This window comes from Leucopleurus acutus (genome assembly GCF_964270905.1).
Source record: "Leucopleurus acutus genome assembly, chromosome: 5".
Lineage (NCBI taxonomy): Eukaryota > Metazoa > Chordata > Mammalia > Artiodactyla > Delphinidae > Leucopleurus > Leucopleurus acutus.
Genome location: NC_139147.1, coordinates 52,838,701 through 52,857,863, shown reverse-complemented (window position 1 = coordinate 52,857,863; position 19,163 = coordinate 52,838,701). Strand labels below are relative to the sequence as shown.

Here is a 19,163-nt window from a genome sequence, read left to right as displayed (position 1 = left end):
TTAATGGTCAGAATTTAAAGGCAAAATTCCATGCCATTGTTGTACTGAAAATACATTAAGATTTTGTGTTATCCTCTAGGAGATGTTTTTGATTCAGCCTCTGATCCAGTGCCATTACCACCTGCCAGGCCTCCAACTCGGGACAATCCAAAGCATGGTTCTTCACTCAACAGGACGCCCTCTGATTATGATCTTCTCATCCCTCCATTAGGTCGAAACCTTTAAAACAATTTCAAGCAAGCCTCCCTGCCACCTCTTCCAATTAATATCTGAATTATCAGAATTCTTAGTTCAGTGCAGTGTAGACTCACTAGGTTATGAATCTGTCTGAATTCGAATGGAATCTCCGGGTGATAGTGGCTCTCGGTTCATGTGACCATTATTCCATTTAGATGACTGAAGCCGTGGTGTAAACAGCTGGCATCAGTTAGGGATTTATCGAGTTGTCTCTGCATGTACTAAATGCAGTCTACAAAACCTTACGAGGGCATTGCTCATTCCCCCAGGTGCTTGTGTTCTAGTAGATTTGGAGTATCCATCTGAGATTTTCTTTAAGTGTAATTCTTAATGAATGCGTACTTCCTTTTTCTTTCAATATAAAATGACCCACTTCCACTTAGCTAATTACATTATGGGAAATTATATATTTTATTGTAGAGAGCTGAAAATAAATTCTGTCTTATAATCACTGCAACTAGAACACATCCAAAGAATCTCAGTTTCTTTGTTTCAAATTTTACCATGAAGTACGGTTAATGTGTGTGTATGTGTACATGTGTGAAGGTACACACAGGTGTGTGTTTATGTTAGAATTGGCCGGTGCAGGTGTCTGTTTATTTCATTAATTCTAGGTAGGAAGCTTCTCACCCTATTTTTAGAGGAGGACAATTAAGAAACCTTCACAAGTTAAGGCTTCACAATAATGAGTCACCATAGCATAAAATAATGTATAATGAAGATTCATTTATAAGCTTATCTGAATCATTAGGCTACTAGAAATGAACCTCTCCATTTTTTTTCCCCATAAACTGGTGTTTCCAGTTATACAGTTGAATGTCTTGCAGGAGCAAGACATTCAGTTCAGTGCTTTACTCTCACCTACGTGGATTACAAGCATCTCCCAACTTCCTTCTTTACCTATAGTCTTTTTCTCTTCCACTTCTTCCTGTGTGCTGTTTTTGACCTATCACCCAAGTCTTTATGACTAGATCAGCACTGTCCAATAGAACTTTATGTGGTGACATAAAAGACCTATATGTGTGACTGTAGAACTGAATTTTAGTTAATTTAAATTTAAACTAAATAGCTATATGTGGATAGTTACTACCATATTGGACAATGCAGATAAATGTTCCAACCTTTTTAACTCATCCTTCCTTTGGCTCTTCATGTACATCTCATATTTTATTTATGCTATTCACTCTGCCTAGTAGACACCATCCCTGTATTTTATGAACAAATGTTTTTGAGACCCTGATATCCCAGGCCTTCCTGTTCTTGGTAATACCTTGCTGAATGCCACTTTCTGCATTCCTCTTCCCTCTTACAATGCATCTCTCTCTCCCTCTGGGACCTATTCGCCTGTGAGTCTTCTGTGAACTTTTCTTAGGTCTCATTGTGGAATCCAAGCTCCTCGGGGTCGAGGACTTATGATTTTGATCTTCACATTACCCATGTGCCTAGCATGGTGCCTGACATTTAGGGGCTGATAAAGGATTTGAATAAATGAGATAATGTAGGATATAGCTGAAGGTTGGAATGATAACAAAGCTCTTTCTTTCTCTCTCCTATACCTTCATATATTTTACATTAGAAAAATATTGATGATCATTAGAGAAAAAATTTTGAATACTTTTTGCAAGGCAAGCTGGATGAGTGGTGAAACCGTTTATATTTAAGTATACCTTTATATTTAAGTCAATGTATTTAAATCCATGAGAACTTTTATTACTAGAAGATGTAGGTATTTATACCCTGTTTCATTCACAAAGTATTTGTGAGTGCTTACAAAAATACATACACTGCAATTTTATTTTTTAAAGAATCAAGATGAGGGAAAATATGAATAGGATAGTAAGACGTGGCAGGGGAAACACAAGTAGACATAAAAGCATACTGCAGTATTCTACAGCTACTGAAGTTGGGAACTATGCAAATATAAATAACAAGCTTTGCGACCACCACAAGAGGTAGTTCTATTGATATATTTAACTGTTTCTCCCTAGAGATATCTGGTAAGTAGAAAAAGATCATATTCCTCTACTGCAGGTACATTTTCTGTATATTTTGACAATGAAATATACGGAGCATTAGTTTAAATGAATTAAAATGCCGTGGAGCAAACTTTTAAAAGATAATCTAAACTATTCTGTGACATTAAATTTTTGTGCATAGTGTGATTTTCTAATTAGAGGCTGTGAACTCTTATTATTACACAAAAATTCTGTTTTGATGATGTGATCTGTAATATATTTAGTTTAGACCTCCAATGTCTTAATATTATAAAGGTTACAAGTGAATAATAAGCTGTTTCATAACCTGAAATACTGCTTTTTAATAGAAAGGGCTGAGAGATCGAAAAAGTCTGTATGCACACACGTGTGTTTGTGTGTCTGTGTTTCTCTCCAAACACCTCCTAGAAAATAATCAGCTCCCACTGACAAAGTCAGTGAACTGCTGGGTAAACACTGGAGGTGAAGTTGTTTATAAGCAGCAAAAGAAAATCATTATTTTTGCCTGATACTTTGTTTTGATTAATGAAGTTCTGCTGTTGATAACTGACCTTTCTTTCAATGCAGGTGAAGATGCTTTTGATGCCCTCCCCCCGTCCCTCCCACCTCCCCCACCTCCCGCAAGGCATAGTCTCATTGAACATTCAAAACCTCCTGGCTCCAGTAGCCGACCATCCTCAGGACAGGACCTTTTCCTCCTTCCTTCAGGTAGGAGGGAAAAACCAAGCAAACCTTTTCACTGAAAGCAAAAATATTTCTAAGATGATACTGTCAAATAAGCATTAGTGATTCATTGGTTTCTAGCTCCCAAGCTGAAAAATCCCTGGGTGGGGAAAACAGCAGTTGGATAGGTTTGTCTGTCAATTGTTTGGTTTAATGGCAAAAGGATTATAAAAATGGCAAAAGCAACAAGGAATCATATAATTCAGAAATGGCGCTGAAGAGATTATCAAATAACACCTGTATGTTACAAAAGGTGAGAACCAGAAGTGCTCTGTGTTTGGGCTAAAAGTGATGGGGACACATTTAGACTTGCTCCTAATTCTGAGTGCAATATTTTTTTCAAATAATGTGTTTAAAAATTTTTACTAAATATGCTTTAGGGTCATAATTTTATTCAAAAACATAATATCTTGGTAAATTATATTGTTGTAACATTAATAGATATGTTTTTCTGAAATATCTGCATTTTATTGTTTTGTTACTGTTTTGATTTTTAACGCCTCAATGTATCTACTAAAATTATTGGTCTTCAAGGAAAAATTAATAGTTTTTAAAAAAGAACTCAAGTGAGGAGTGGAAATAAAAAGACTTAATAAACCATCCACTCCACTAGTCAGAATTATCAGGAAAAAAAAAATTCAGTTATGTTGAATCTGCTGATATTAATTGTTCCCGTCAGTCCTACTGGTGATACTGTGATCTGTACTCTGAAATGTCTGCCTCCTCGACTTGGTTTGGTTAAACATAGGGTAAAGATTTTCTTTTTTAAACAACTGCTTTACATTTGTGTATGAGATAAATCATGAAAGCCTTCTAAGAGTGCTCACTTTGTCCTTTGGCCACCTACATGCTTCTTTGAAAACTTGGGAATCTTAACCATTATCATTCACCTTTAACATTTTTCTCATTTTTTTCCATTTGGTTTGATAATTCAGAAGTTCGAGGCAGTTTGTAGATATGACCCACAAAATTATAGACATATAACTTGGAATATATAGCTTCAGTTTCTAAAAGTAGTTTATCTTCAAGGAATAATTTTTCGTCAGTAAATATTGAATTGTCCTCTGTGTCACCCGCTCTGTGAGATGCCTCCCTGCCCCCATGGATCAGATTAATTCACTGAATGCTACCAGTCAAAGCGCAAGGTTCATAACCCTTCTAATCCAAGCAGAAAGCATGGATAATTGTTAGGCTCTTATTCATATAGCTACATATACACGCTAACATTTTGCTATCTTTTTCACTTATACTTATTCAAATCTTTGTTTTATACATGGACTTTAATTAACATTTAAAAATGAATATATACAGCAGAAACTAACACAACATTGTAAAGCAACTATACTCCAATAAAATTTTTTAAAAAAATGAGTATCTCTAAATCTTAGTAAACTTAACCTTGCCCAAGGCAAACTTCTGGATAATTTCTAGCCAGATTCCTATAAGGTACCTATCACCTTTTATATATGTAATTTAAGCCCCATTAAATGAAAGTTAAATGTAGTACCTTCTTTTAAAATTAAGTCAAGCTTTCCAGGCTTGACTTAATTCTTACACTTTTTTACACAAACACAACACTTTAACCTGTTTTTATCAAATGAATTAATTGTAAAATATTTCAGTTCTTTATCATCATTTCATTGTTCATATTGCTTTTGTAAACATCTTCAAAAAGTTTTTTCTCAAGATTACTAAAAAAGTCACTTCAGAATAAAAAGGCCCCCTTTTATTAGAATGAAAGTTGTATAAACTGTTTTATTTCATATATAGCTTTGCTTGGCTGCCAGGTAGGCTCAGTAGCAGTTATCCTTAACCTGTGGTGTGAGGCTAACATGGGACCAGAGTAGGGTCATTTGAACCTGTTGGCTCTCTCTTGAACTCCTTTTATGCATGGAAGTATTCTAATTCCATTCAAGTAATGTTGATATCCCTCGATAATAAATACTTCTGAGAAACAAATGGCAACTTTTCCCCCCTTTCCAGTCTCATATAATTAACTGGACAAATTTCTAGTCTGTTGTCAGATCCTTTATGAGATCCAATGAGTCAACTGTTTTTATTCAATTTTAAGCCACATGTATAGACCACATCTTTTTCAAAAGAAATATTTTAATTCTTCTTAACATAATGATATCGTAGAACATGAAAGTTTCTTTCAGCTTTAAATAAGCACCTGACTGTATCATTTTGCAAAGTATTCAACACATTACGCTGTCTAAAGAAGTGTAATAGAAAATTTACAAAAGCAGTTCTTCATGCTGAACTGAACTTCATGAAAGAATACTCTATAAATGCTAAACAAAAGTTTAACTTAATAGCTGTAGAACCATACAAGGTAAACAACGGTGATTGCTAAATTTAAATGGACTATATGAGCACTTTACTGCTATTATTTTCACTGTAGTTTAATCTGTAAAATTTTAGTCCAGTGTAATGATAAGCCTTTTCTGGCATTATGAAGATTTGGTTTCCTTGAGGAAGTCATTATCCCTAATTAAAGACAAAGGTTGGATATCCCCATGATGTTGTATTAAATACCTACTCAAACCTACCTCTTTATTCCAGCATTCAGTGCCCTGCACACCTGAGTCGGGTCCACCTTCCCAGCCTTATAGCCCAGTGGCTGCTCTATAGTAGTGGTTTTCAAACTACAGGGTCCTGTGTTTCTGCAAAGGAGCCTTAGGACTCCTGTATGATCAAGCGGGGGAAGCGAAGCAGGGGCACAGCTCTGATGCTGCTTTTATCTGTTTTCTATTTTAGGCCTTCATGCAAGATTTCTTTTGGCAAAATAGTAATGCCCACTGCTGTACATGAGCCATCTACTCTGGACAGGCCAGTCATATCTTAACAAAACCTGAAGAGTCCTCAAAAAAAGCTTTACACTTTGCTGTCTCCAAACCCAGGGCTACTGCTAGCATATATGTGCTTTTGTCCGAATTACAAAAAGGCATTTCTTTTGTGTTGGTGGGTTGAAATAGGCACCCCTCCCTCTGCTTTGTGCCAGGGCCAGTGCTCCAGGAACAAAGCCAAGGCTGTATTTAAGTCTGCTCAGTCCCATTACTGCATGTCTTTGTGCAGTGCACAAAATACACAACGTATTTGGCAGCCCTTACTGAACCTTTTTCTCACTGTATTTCTAACCTGGAATCTCTTTTGAAGTCCTTATCCAATCTTAAAGTCACAATTCAACTCTAAAAGCTAGCCAGATTGACTTTATTAGAGATGAAGGAAGGTTCTCCACGGGATCCAGAAATGCAGTTGCATAAGTAAAATACAAAGAAAACTTGCATCATTAGTAGCAGTTATTGGAAAGGGTTTCTAGGGGTTTGGTTGACTGTGACCTTTATGAAGCACACTCATGACGTAGTTACCAGGGACTCTCATGCCCTCTGAGGGTTGCACTCACAGAGTTCAAATCAGATATCGAGTGAGGCAAGGTCCTCCCCCAGGCTCAGCCAGTGTGGAGACTACTGTGTTCAGGTGTTGAAGGATTGATGGGTAGGGCCGTGGTTCTCAAATTGTGGTCTTGAGACCAGCAGCATTAACACTACCTAGAAATTTGTTAAAAATGTCAATTCTTTAGACCTACCCAAGACTTACTAAATCAGAAACTCTGGGAGTAGGACCCAGCAATCTGTGTTTCCATAAGCCTTTGGGGGTGATTCTGATGCATGCTCAAGTTGGAGAAACCCGGGGCTAGGCTATATCTGGAGGACTGCAGCCAGGATGGGAAAGGGAAGTAAAATCACACCATGTAAACTATGGTAGATTAAAGGAACTGAGGATGTTTAACTGACAGAAAAGAAGATCTTGAGTATGTATTAGAGTTGCTTTCAACCACAGTATTTGTAAAAGAATGATTGATTAGATTTCTTCCATGTCTCCTGAGACAAAGACTGACCAGTGAGAAGAATTAGGAGTGGAAATTTCATTCCTGTTAAGAAGCTTCTTGGATTATTAATACTTCTTATATCTCAGAGGGGTAGTGAGCTCTCTAGCACTTGAGGACTTGATCAGTGACCAGATCACTACATATGGGGGTGTTATGAATGTGAGTTAAAGAGTGAGGAGCTTTGTCTCACCTTAAATAGGTCTTCAAATCCTCTTCTATCGATTAGATCTAGCATTGATATTCTTTTAAAATTTTCAGAATAATTGATAAATCTTTCAGATGGCTTTTGGACAGCCCCAGAGGAAATATGCCACTGTTTTAACTGTTCAATTTTATTTGCCTCTTTTCCTATGCTTGAGTAAAAAATTGGAAGTGTTTTAGATAGTGGGGGAAAAAAAAGAATTAAGAAAATTCCATAATGCCTCTTCCCAGAGATAACCACTTGATAGGTTTCCTTCTTACACAGCATAATTTTGATTGATGCGTATTTCCCCACTTCTTTCATAGTTAGCAAACCTTTCCCTCCCAGTGTTTCCTTAGTTTTTAATACTCTCTTAAAATAAGTCTTAAAATTTTTCAATTTAGCATTACCATACTGTAAATCACAGGCACTTGTACTTTGCTTTTTAGAGTGGACTACCCATCGTGTTTATTCATTCATTCATTTCTCAAACGTGTATTACTATATAAATGGTACATTGGCTATGGCATTTTCAATTTGTATGTTTTAATCCTAAGTCTGGATATAAAATTTTACTTTAAGGAATTTTTGAAGAATTTACTTTTAAAAACTTTATTGATTTTCAAATTTGGTAATTATTGTACTCTCTGTAATAATTGTATTATATATAATATCTTTTCCCATCGAAGCAGGAATGCTTCCAACTTTATAACTTGCTACAGAAGCCCAGTTTACCCTATACCTGACCAGTAGCCAAACTTAACATGAAGCATTTTAGTGGTTCAGAACTGAACTAAGTATTTCGTGCTATTTTTGGTAATATTTTTAGCGTACCTAGTGACCTTTTAGGTGCAACAGATTAATGGAGCAATATCATACTACTGTATATTTTGTACTCTATTTATGACTCAATAATGTATCCAGAATCTAATGTTTACTCTTAAATAAATAGATGATAAGAAATAGCATATCTAACAAACCTATAAATTTACCCCTAAGGAAATAAAAAAGTGTAATTATAAAAGACAGTCTTTTCTCTGACCTAATATTATATCAGTGATGTTTTAGAATGAACAAGAATTGAAAGTAAATTTTATTGAAAATTTAGCTGTAAATCTTTGGGAAATTTCTAAATTTATGCAGAAATCACCACATTTGGTTCCTTTGGTTAGCCTTCCAAATCAAAAGACTAACATTTGTTGCATGGAATTTGATTTATCTTCTTATTCTTTCCTAAAATGTTTCAACAAAATTAATGAGGCTGAACCATTGACTTTTCAATTATTGAAAACTCAGAATCTAAGACTTACTTTAATCTCAAAATTAATGAAAGCAAATTAAGTAGCCTTGCTTAGGTTAAAAAATAAAAAGTCTCCAGCAAAGCTGGAGATAATTATTGTACGCAAATAGGGGGAAGGAAATAATGACTTCAACTAGTCAAAATTAATATAAATAGGCATGTATTTCCTTCTCAAATAATCAAAGTGTTACATATTTTTAATATCAAACTCAAATGGAAGTTAAAACAATGAAATATTTATCAGGTCTTCTTTAATAGTTATAATTTTAGCCTTATGTTAGCAATACAGATTTCACAGAATTTGAGTTTATGAAAAATCTGAATATGAGTTAATTTGGGTAGTTAAAGGTAAATATTTGTGAAGTGCAGGCTATTTAGCAAGCCGTATGCTTGGTACTGTGTTTCTATTAGGAGATACAATTCAAACAATTGAGTAAGATAAGGTCCCTGCCCTGAAAAGAACTTACAGTACTTTTGGAGATACGGGCAGACATAAAAGAAAGTGTTATGAGAGAGGAAAACAGAGGAACCCGAGATGGCAGTGGTGGCAGATGATAAATTATTAGTGAACCAAAGGTTGCAGAGGTAATGTTCATCTACTCAGAAAATGAATCAGTTCTATGGATTTAAACTCATATACTACTGATTTTAAACCAGGTAGGTTTATGGTCCTAATGATTTAATATAGTAGCACTGATACAATCTTTTTCTGCCATTAGCTCTGCCATTAGCTTCTGCCATTATTCTCTTTTTAATAAATATAATTAAGAAGTACAATAATTTTTAATTTGTCTGCAATTCATATTTTTCACTATTTCAGATTCTCCCTCTCTGTCAAGGTGGTTAAAAAAAACAACACATTTTACTACTTATACAAACCTTAATGTTAATAATAGCATAATTTTTAATAATTGAATTTATTGTCCAATGAGCCAACTAACAATTTTTTGCATAGGATGCCCAATGTAGTGTTTTTTTTTTGTTTTTTTTTGTTTTTTTTATGGTACTTGGGCATCTCACTGTTGTGGCCTCTCCCGTTGCGGAGCACAGGCTCTGGACGCGCAGGCTCAGCGGCCATGGCTCACAGGCCCAGCCGCTCCGCGGCATGTGGGATCTTCCCGGACCGGGGCACGAACCCGTGTCCCCTGCATCGGCAGGCGGACTCTCAACCACTGCACCACCAGGGAAGCCCTCAATGTAGTATTTTAAAAGGCACATTATATGTACAGGAGATTTCATAGACATGAATTCATTTAATCCTCACAAATCCCAAATGTCCGGTCCATTTTACAGATTATGTCTGCCTAATGCTTAGACAGATTAACTGATATAATATTCTTACAGGCAAAATTCAAAACCCATTTTTTTCTTTGACAACAGTTTCTATTCATTGTACAGGACAGACTGGGACAGAAAATTAAAATTAGAAGCAGTTTTTACCATCAACAATTTTACCATCAAGTAAGAGATCTGAAAACTACAAAGTTAGTAGTGTGTATTAATTAGGAATAAATGGGAAAAGCATATTTGAGCAAGTGATGAATAAATTAGAAAATATGCAAATTAGAAAGTGGTACTATCAGTCATGAAATGTTTTATTTTCAGAAGTTGATCTTTATAGAGAATTTCTATTTTTTTTCTTCAGCCAGTTAGCAGAGATAATAGTTTTAATCTGAAAATTATCTTTATTTTTAAGATCCCTTCTTTGATCCAGCAAGTGGCCAGGTTCCTTTGCCTCCTGCTAGGAGATTACCAGGTGAAAATGTCAAATCCAACAGAACATCACAGGACTATGATCAGCTTCCTTCATCTTCAGGTGAGTTGGCTAATAATAGTAATAATAATACCTTATGTTTGTACGGTGCTTTTCGGAGCACCTTTTTATTCAGTGTATAATTGAGCACCGCCAGCCTATGAAAGTATTTTTATCACCATTGCATTTGCTTATAAAGCATGTATTATGAGAGGAATGCCTACAAAATTGTCCCACAGAAAAGAAAACATTAAGCCTTAATATTAACTTTGATATGTCAGTAAAGCATGTTCTGTGATTCAAAATCTATTCATTCTCTAACTTTTGTTTTACCTTATCAGATATGAGAAATGGGATTGAGGTCTTTATATACCGAACTGCTGCATTCTCTTATTTCTCCATTAAAGGAAGAAATCTCTTTAGAGTTAGTATTAGCACCAAACTATTCATTTTCATAGCTTATTTAGGGCTATCATGCAGTGCTCTACTGCCAGTCATCAAGTAGAAGCTTGTTCCATTTTAGTAAATACAAGTCGTACTCATAACCATTATTAATGGAATGTTGCTGCTTTGCTTCTTTGGGAGGTCTTCCTCGACCACCATATCTAAAATAGCTCCCCCTACTTTACACAGTCACTTTCTATCCCCCTCTTTTGCTTTATGTTTCTTCATAGCACCTTTCATTCATTTATTTGCTTGTCTGTCTCATCTGCTAGAGTACTGCTTTGAATATACACACGTGGTTTGGTTCACTGCTTTATCCCCAAGTGTCTAGAAGAGGGCCTAGCACATGTTCCTTGGATGAGTGGAGGGGTAGAAGGGAGGAGGGAAGAGTCGCCGATATCTGTGTTATGGTGAACATACACATATTTTGAGCAACTGAAAAAATACATTTGTCTCATAATTATGAACAGCAGAAGTTTTTCCTATGTAGATTTTTGTCCTATATCAGTATTTTTTTCATTAAATGTATTTTGACTTTTTTTTGAAGTATAGTTGATTTACAATGATGTTTTAGTTTCAGCGGTACAGCCAAGTGATTGTTATATAACTGAATATATATATATATATATATATAACTGAATATATATATATATTCGTCTTCAGATTCTTTTCCATTATAGGTTATTACAAGATATTGAATATAGTTCCCTGTGCTATACAGTAGGTCCTTATTGTTTATTTTATATATAGTAGTGTGTATCTGCTAATCCCAAACTCCTAATTTATCCCTCCCTGCTCCTTTCCCCTGTGGTAACTATAAGTTTGTTTTCTGTGTCTGTGAATCTGTTTCTGTTTTGTAAATAACTTTGTATCATTATTTTAGAGTCCACATATAGGTGATAGCATATGATACTTGTCTTTGATTTACTTCACTTAGTATGATAATCTCTAGGTCCATCCATGTTGCTGCAAATGGCATTATTTCATTTGTTTTTATGGCTGAGTAATATTCCATTCTGCATACATACCACATCTTTTTTTTTTTAACATCTTTATTGGGATATAATTGCTTTACAATGGTGTGTTAGTTTATGCTTTATAACAAAGTGAATCAGTTATACATATACATATGTCCCCATATCTCTTCCCTCTTGTGTCTCCCTCCCTCCCACCCTCCCTATCCCACCCCTCCAGGCGGTCACAAAGCACCGAGCTGATCTCCCTGTGCTATGCGGCTGCTTCCCACTAGCTATCTACCTTACCTTTGGTAGTGTATATATGTTCATGCCACTCTCTTGCTTTGTCACAGCTCACCCTTCCCCCTCCCCATATCCTCAAGCCCAATCTCTAGTAGGTCTATGTCTTTATTCCTGTCTTACTCCTAAGTTCTTCATGACTTTTTTTTTTCTTAAACTCCATATATATGTGTTAGCATACGGTAATTCTTTTTCTCTTTCTGACTTACTTCACTCTGTATGACAGACTCTAGGTCTATCCACCTCATTACAAATAGCTCAATTTCGTTTCTTTTTATGGCTGAGTAATATTCCATTGTATATATGTGCCACATCTTCTTTATCCATTCATCCAATGATGGGCACTTAACGTTGTTTCCATCTCCGGGCTATTGTAAATAGAGCTGCAATGAACATTTTGGCACATGACTCTTTTTGAATTATGGTTTTCTCAGGGTATATGCCCAGTATTGGGATTGCTGGGTCATATGGTAGTTCTATTTGTAGTTTTTTAAGGAACCTCCATACTGTTCTCCATAGTGGCTGTACCAATTCACATTCCCACCAGCAGTGCAAGAGTGTTCCCTTTTCTCCACACCCTCTTCAGCATTTATTGTTTCTAGATCTTTTGATGATTGCCATTCTGACTGGTGTGAGATGATATCTCATTGTAGTTTTGATTTGCATTTCTCTAATGATTAATGATGTTGAGCATTCTTTCATGTGTTAGTTGGCAGTCTGTATATCTTCTTTGGAGAAATGTCTATTTAGGTCCTCTGCCCATTTTTGGATTGGGTTGTTTGTTTTTTTGTTATTGAGCTGCATGAGCTGCTTGTAAATTTTGGAGATTAATCCTTTGTCAGTTGCTTCATTTGCAAATATTTTCTCCCATTCTGAGGGTTCTCTTTTGGTCTTCTTTATGGTTTCCTTTGCTGTGCAAAAGCTTTGAAGTTTCATTAGGTCCCATTTGTTTATTTTTGTTTTTATTTCCATTTCGCTAGGAAATGGGTCAAAAAGGATCTTGCTGTGATTTATGTCATAGAGTGTTCTGCCTGTGTTTTCCTTTAAGAGTTTGATAGTTTCTGGCCTTACATTTACGTCTTTAATCCATTTTAAGCTTATTTTTTGTATGGTGTTAGGGAGTGATCTAATCTCATACTTTTACATGTAGCTGTCCAGTTTTCCCAGCACCACTTATTGAAGAGGCTGTCCTTTCTCCACTGTACATTCCTGCCTCCTTTATCAAAGATAAGGTGACCATATGTGCATGGGTTTATCTCTGGGCTTTCTATCCTGTTCCATTGATCTTTCTGTTTTTGTGCCAGTACCATACTCTCTTGATTCCTGTAGCTTTGTAGTACAGTCTGAAGTCAGGGACCCTGATTCCTCCAGCTCCGTTTTTCATTCTCAAGATTGCTTTGGCTATTCGGGGTCTTTTGTGTTTCCATACAAATTGTGAAATTTTTTGTTCTAGTTCTGTGAAAAATGCCAGTGGTAGTTTGATAGGGATTGCATTGAATCTGTAGATTGCTTTGGGTAGTAGAGTCATTTTCACAATGTTGATTCTTCCAATCCAAGAACATGGTATATCTCTCCATCTTTTTGTGTCATCTTTAATTTCTTTCATCAGTGTCTTATAATTTTCTGCATACAGGTCTTTTGTCTCCTTAGGTAGGTTTATTCCTAGATATTTTATTCTTTTTGGTGCAGTGGTGAATGGGAGTGTTTTCTTGGTTTCACTTTCAGATTTTTCATCATTAGTGTATAGGAATGCCAGAGATTTCTAAGCATTAATTTTGTATCCTGCTACTTTACCAAATTCATTGATTAGCTCTAGTAGTTTTCTGGTAGCATCTTTAGGATTCTCTGTGTATAGTATCATGTCATCTGCAAACAGTGACAGCTTTACTTCTTCTTTTCCAACTTGGATTCCTTTTATTTCCTTTTCTTCTCTGCTTGCTGTGGCTAAAACTTCCAAAACTATGTTGAATAAGAGTGGTGAGAGTGGGCAACCTTGTCTTGTTCCTGATCTTAGTGGAAATGCTTTCAGTTTTTCACCATTGAGGATGATGTTGGCTGTGGGTTTGTCATATATGGCCTTTATTATGTTGAGGAAAGTTCCCTCTATGCCTACTTTCTGCAGGGTTTTTATCATAAATGGGTGTTGAATTTTGTCGAAAGCTTTCTCTGCATCTATTGAGATGATCATATGGTTTTTCTCCTTCAGTTTGTTAATATGGTTTATCACATTGATTGATTTGCGTATATTGAAGAATCCTTGCATTCCTGGAATAAACCCCACTTGATCATGGTGTATGATCCTTTTAATGTGCTGTTGGATTCTGTTTGCTAGTATTTTGTTGAGGATTTTTGCATCTATGTTCATCAGTGATATTGGCCTGTAGTTTTCTTTCTTTCTTTGTGACATCCTTGTCTGGTATAAAGGTGATGGTGGCCTTGCAGAATGAGATTGGGAGTGTTCCTCCCTCTGCTATATTTTGGAAGAGTTTGAGAAGGATAGGTGTTAGCTCTCCTCTAAATGTTTGATAGAATTCGCCTGTGAAGCCATCTGGTCCTGGGCTTTTGTTTGTTGGAAGATTTTTAATCACAGTTTCAATTTCAGTGCTTGTGATTGGTCTGTTCATATTTTCTATTCCTTCCTGATTCAGTCTTGGCAGGTTGTGCATTTCTAAGAATTTGTCCATTTCTTCCAGGTTGTCCATTTTATTGGCATAGAGTTGCTTGTAGTAATCTCTCATGATCTTTTGTGTTTTTGCAGTGTCAGTTGTTACTTCTCCTTTTTCATTTCTAATTCTATTGATTTGAGTCTTCTCCCTTTTTTTCTTGATGAGTCTGGCTAATGGTTTATCAATTTTGTTTATCTTCTCAAAGAACCAGCTTTTAGTTTTATTGATCTTTGCTATCGTTTCCTTCATTTCTTTTTCATTTATTTCTGATCTAATTTTTATGATTTCTTTCCTTCTGCTAATTTGGGGTTTTTTTGTTCTTCTTTCTCTAATTGCTTTAGGTTCAAGGTTAGGTTGTTTATTCGAGATGTGTCCTGTTTCTTAAGGTGGGCTTGTATTGCTATAAACTTCCCTCTTAGAACTGCTTTTGCTGCATCCCATAGGTTTTGGGTCGTTGTGTCTCCACTGTCATTTGTTTTTAGGTATTTTTTGATTTCCTCTTTGATTTCTTCAGTGATCACTTCGTTATTAAGTAGTGTATTGTTTAGCCTCCATGTGTTTGTATTTTTTACAGATCTTTTCCTGTAATTGATATCTAGTCTCATGGCGTTGTGGTCAGAAAAGATACTTGATACAATTTCAATTTTCTTAAATTTACCAAGGCTTGACTTGTGACCCAAGATATGGTCTATCCTGGAGAATGTTCCATGAGCACTTGAGAAAAATGTGTATTCTGTTGTTTTTGGATGGAGTGTCCTATAAATATCAATTAAGTCCATCTTGTTGAATGTATCATTTAAAGCTTGTGTTTCCTTATTTATTTTCATTTTGGATGATCTGTCCATTGGTGAAAGTGGGGTGTTAAAGTCCCCTACTATGAATGTGTTACTGTTGATTTCCCCTTTTATGGCTGTTAGTATTTGACTTATGTATTGAGGTGCTCCTATGTTGGGTGCATAAATATTTACAATTGTTATATCTTCTTCTTGGATTGATCCCTTGATCATTATGTCGTGTCCTTCTTTGTCCCTTATAATAGTCTTTATTTTAAAGTCTATTTTGTGTGATATGAGAATTGCTACTCCAGCTTTCTTTTGGTTTCCATTTGCATGGAATATCTTTTTCCATCCCCTTACTTTCAGTCTGTATGTGTCTCTAGGTCTGAAGTGGGTCGCTTGTAGACAGCATATATATGGGTCTTGTTTTTGTATCCATTCAGCCAATCTGTGTCTTTTGGTGGGAGCATTTAGTCCATTTAAATTTAAGGTAATTATCGACATGTATGTTCCTATTCCCATTTTCTAAATTGTTTTGGGTTCGTTATTGTAGGTCTTTTCCTTCGCTTTTGTTTCTTGCCTAGAGAAGTTCCTTTAGCATTTGATGTAAAGCTGGTTTGGTGGTGCTGAACTCTCTCAGCTTTTGCTTGTCTGTAAAGGTTTTAATTTCTCCATCAAATCTGAATGAGATCCTTGCTGGGTAGAGTAATCTTGGTTGCAGGTTTTTCTCCTTCATCATTTTCAGTGTGTCCTGCCACTCCCTTCTGGCTTGTAGGGTTTCTGCTGAGAGATCAGCTGTTAACCTTACGGGGATTCCCTTGTGTGTTATTTGTTGTTTTTCCCTTGCTGCTTTTAACATGCTTTCTTTGTATTTAACTTTTGACAGTTTGATTAATATGTGTCTTGGCGTATTTCTCCTTGGATTTATCCTGTATGGGACTCTCTGTGCTTCCTGGACTTGATTAACTATTTCCTTTCCCATATTAGGGAAGTTTTCAACTATAATCTCTTCAAATATTTTCTCAGTCCCTTTCTTTTTCTCTTCTTCTTCTGGAACCCCTATAATTCAAATGTTGGTGTGTTTAATGTTGTCCCAGAGGTCTCTGGGACTGTCCTCAGTTCTTTTCATTCTTTTTTCTTTATTCTGCTCTGCAGTAGTTATTTCCACTATTCTATCTTCCAGGTCACTTATCCGTTCTTCTGCCTCAGTTATTCTGCTATTGATCCCATCTAGAGTATTGTTCATTTCATTTATTGTGGTGTTCATCATTGTTTGTTTCATCTTTAGTTCTAGGTCCTTGTTAAATGTTTCTTGCATTTTGTCTATTCTATTTCCAAGATTTTAGATCATCTTTACTATCATTATTCTGAATTCTTTTTCAGGTAGACTGCCTATTTCCTCTTCATTTGTTAGGTCTGGTGGGTTTTTATCTTGCTCCTTCATCTGCTGTGTTTTTCTGTCTTCTCATTTTGCTTATCTTACTGTGTTTGGTGTCTCCTATTTGCAGGCTGCAGGTTCGTAGTTCCTGTTGTTTTTGGTGTCTGTCCCCAGTGGTAAGGTTGGTTCAGCGGGTTGTGTAGGTTTCCTGGTGGAGGGGACTAGTGCCTGTGTTCTGGTGGATGAGGCTGGATTTTGTCTCTCTGGTGGGCAGGTCCACGTCAGGTGGTGTGTTTTGATGTGTCTGTGGACTTATTATGATTTCAGGCAGCCTCTCTTCTAATGGGTGGGGTTGTGTTCCTGTCTTGCTAGTTGTTTGGCATAGGGTGTCCAGCACTGTAGCTTGCTGGTCGTTGAGTGAAGCTGGGTGCTGGTGTTGAGATGGAGATCTCTGGGAGATTTTTGCCGTTTGATATTATGTGGAGCTGGGAAGTCTCTTGTTGGCCAGTGTCCTGAAGTTGGCTCTCCCACCTCAGAGGCACAGCACTGACTCCTGGCTGCAGCACCGAGAGCCTTTCATCCACACGGTCCTCAATTTGGGATGATTCGTCTATTCATGTATTCCACAGATGCAGGTACATCAAGTTGAATGTGGAGCTTTAATCCGCTGCTTCTGAGGCCGCTGGGAGAGATTTCCCTTTCTCTTCTTTGTTCTCACAGCTCCCAGGGGCTCAGCTTTGGATTTGGCCCCGCCTCTGCGTGTAGGTCGCCGGAGCTTGTCTGTTTTTCGCTCAGACAGGACGAGGTTAAAGGAGCTGCTGATTCGGGGGCTCTGGCTCACTCAGGCTGAGGGGAGGGAGGGGCACGGAGTGCGGGGTGAGCCTGCGGCGGCAGAGGCCGGCATGACGTTGCACCAGCCTGAGGCTCGCCGTGCGTTCTCCTGCAGAAGTTGTCCCTGGATCCCGGGAACCTGGCAGTGGCCGGCTGCACAGGCTCCCCAGAAGGGACGTGCGGATAGTGACCTGTGCTCTCACATAGGCTTCTTGGTGGCGGCAGCAGCAGCCTTAGCGTCTCCTGCCCGTCTCTTGGGTCTGCGCTTTTAGCTGCGGCTCGCGCCCATCTCTGGAGCTCCTTTAAGCAGTGCTCTTAATCCCCTCTTCTCGCACACCAGGAAACAAAGAGGGAAGAAAAAGTCTCTTGCCTCTTTGATAGATCGAGACCTTTTCCCGGACTCCCTCCCGGGTAGCCGTGGTGCACTAACCCCTTCAGGCTGTGTTCATGCCGCCCACCCCAGTCCTCTCCCTGCGCTCTGACCAAAGCCCGAGCCTCAGCTCGCAGCCCCACCCACCCCGGCGGGTGAACAGACAAGCCTCTCGGGCTGGTGAGTGCCGGTCGGCACCGATCCTCTGTGCGGGAATCTCCCCACTTTGCCCTCCGCACCCGTTGCTGCGCTCTCCTCTGTGGCTTCGAAGCTCCCCCACTCCGCCACCCGCAGTCTCCGCCCACGAAGGGGCTTCCTAGTGTGTGGAAACCTTTCCTCCTTCACAGCTCCCTCCCACTGGTGCAGGTCCTGTCCCTATTCTTTTGTCTCTGTTTATTCTTTTTCCTTTTGCCCTACCCAGGTACATGGGGAGTTTCTTGCTTTTTGGGAGGTCTGAGGTCTTCTGCCAGCGTTCAGTAGGTGTTCTGTAGGAGTTGTTCCACGTGTAGATGTATTTCTGGTGTATCTGTGGGGAGGAAGGTGATCTCCGCGTCTTACTCTTCCGCCATCTTCCCCTCGTCCTCCACATCTTCTTTATCCATTCTTCTGTTGATGAACACCTAGGTTGCTTCCACGTCTTGGCTGTAGTAAACAGTGCTGCTATGAACACTGAGGTGCATCTGTCTTTTTGAATTAGTTTGTCTTTTCCAGATATATGCCCAGGAATGGGATTGCTGGATCATATGGTAACTCAATTTTTAGTTTTTGTTCTCCATAATGACTGCACCAATTTACATTCCCACCAACAGTGTAGGAGGGTCCCCTTTTCTCCACACTCTCTCCAGCATTTATTATTTGTAGACATTTTGATGATGGCCATTCTGACTGGTGTGAGGTGATACCACATTGTAGTTTTCATTTGCATTTCTCTGTTAGCGGTGTTGAGCATCTTTCCATGTGCCTCTTGGCCATCTGTATGTCATCTTTGGAGAAATGTCTATTTAGGTCTTCTGCCCATTTTTGGATTTTTTTTTTTTTATATTGATCTGTATGAGTTGTTTGTATATCTTGGAAGTTAATCCCTTTTTGGTCACATCATTTGCAAAGATTTTCTTCCCTTCTGTAGGTTGTCTTTTTGTTTTGTTTATAATTTCCTGTGCTGTGCAGAATCTTTTAAGTTTAATTAGGTCCCATTTGGACTTCCCTGGTGGTCCAGTGATTAAGACTCTGCGCTTCCACTGCAGGGGGCATGGTTTGATCCCTGGTTGGGGAAGTTCCACATGCCATGTGGTGCAGCCAAAAAAAACAACAACAATACAGGAATTAGGTCCCATTTGGTTTTTTGCTCTTATATCCATTACT

The 19,163-nt window shown here is 37.8% G+C and overlaps 1 protein-coding gene across 1 annotated transcript in view; it reads left to right on the top strand.

The window, feature by feature from the left end:
* CBLB (Cbl proto-oncogene B) overlaps positions 1-19,163 on the top strand; it is a 211,273-nt gene that overhangs the window by 178,728 nt on the left and 13,382 nt on the right. The window contains exons 15-17 of the mRNA XM_082840327.1: positions 80-211; positions 2,799-2,939; positions 10,024-10,143. Of these exons, the coding sequence (XP_082696453.1) occupies positions 80-211; positions 2,799-2,939; positions 10,024-10,143 (393 nt within the window). The remainder of the gene's footprint in view (positions 1-79; positions 212-2,798; positions 2,940-10,023; positions 10,144-19,163) is intronic.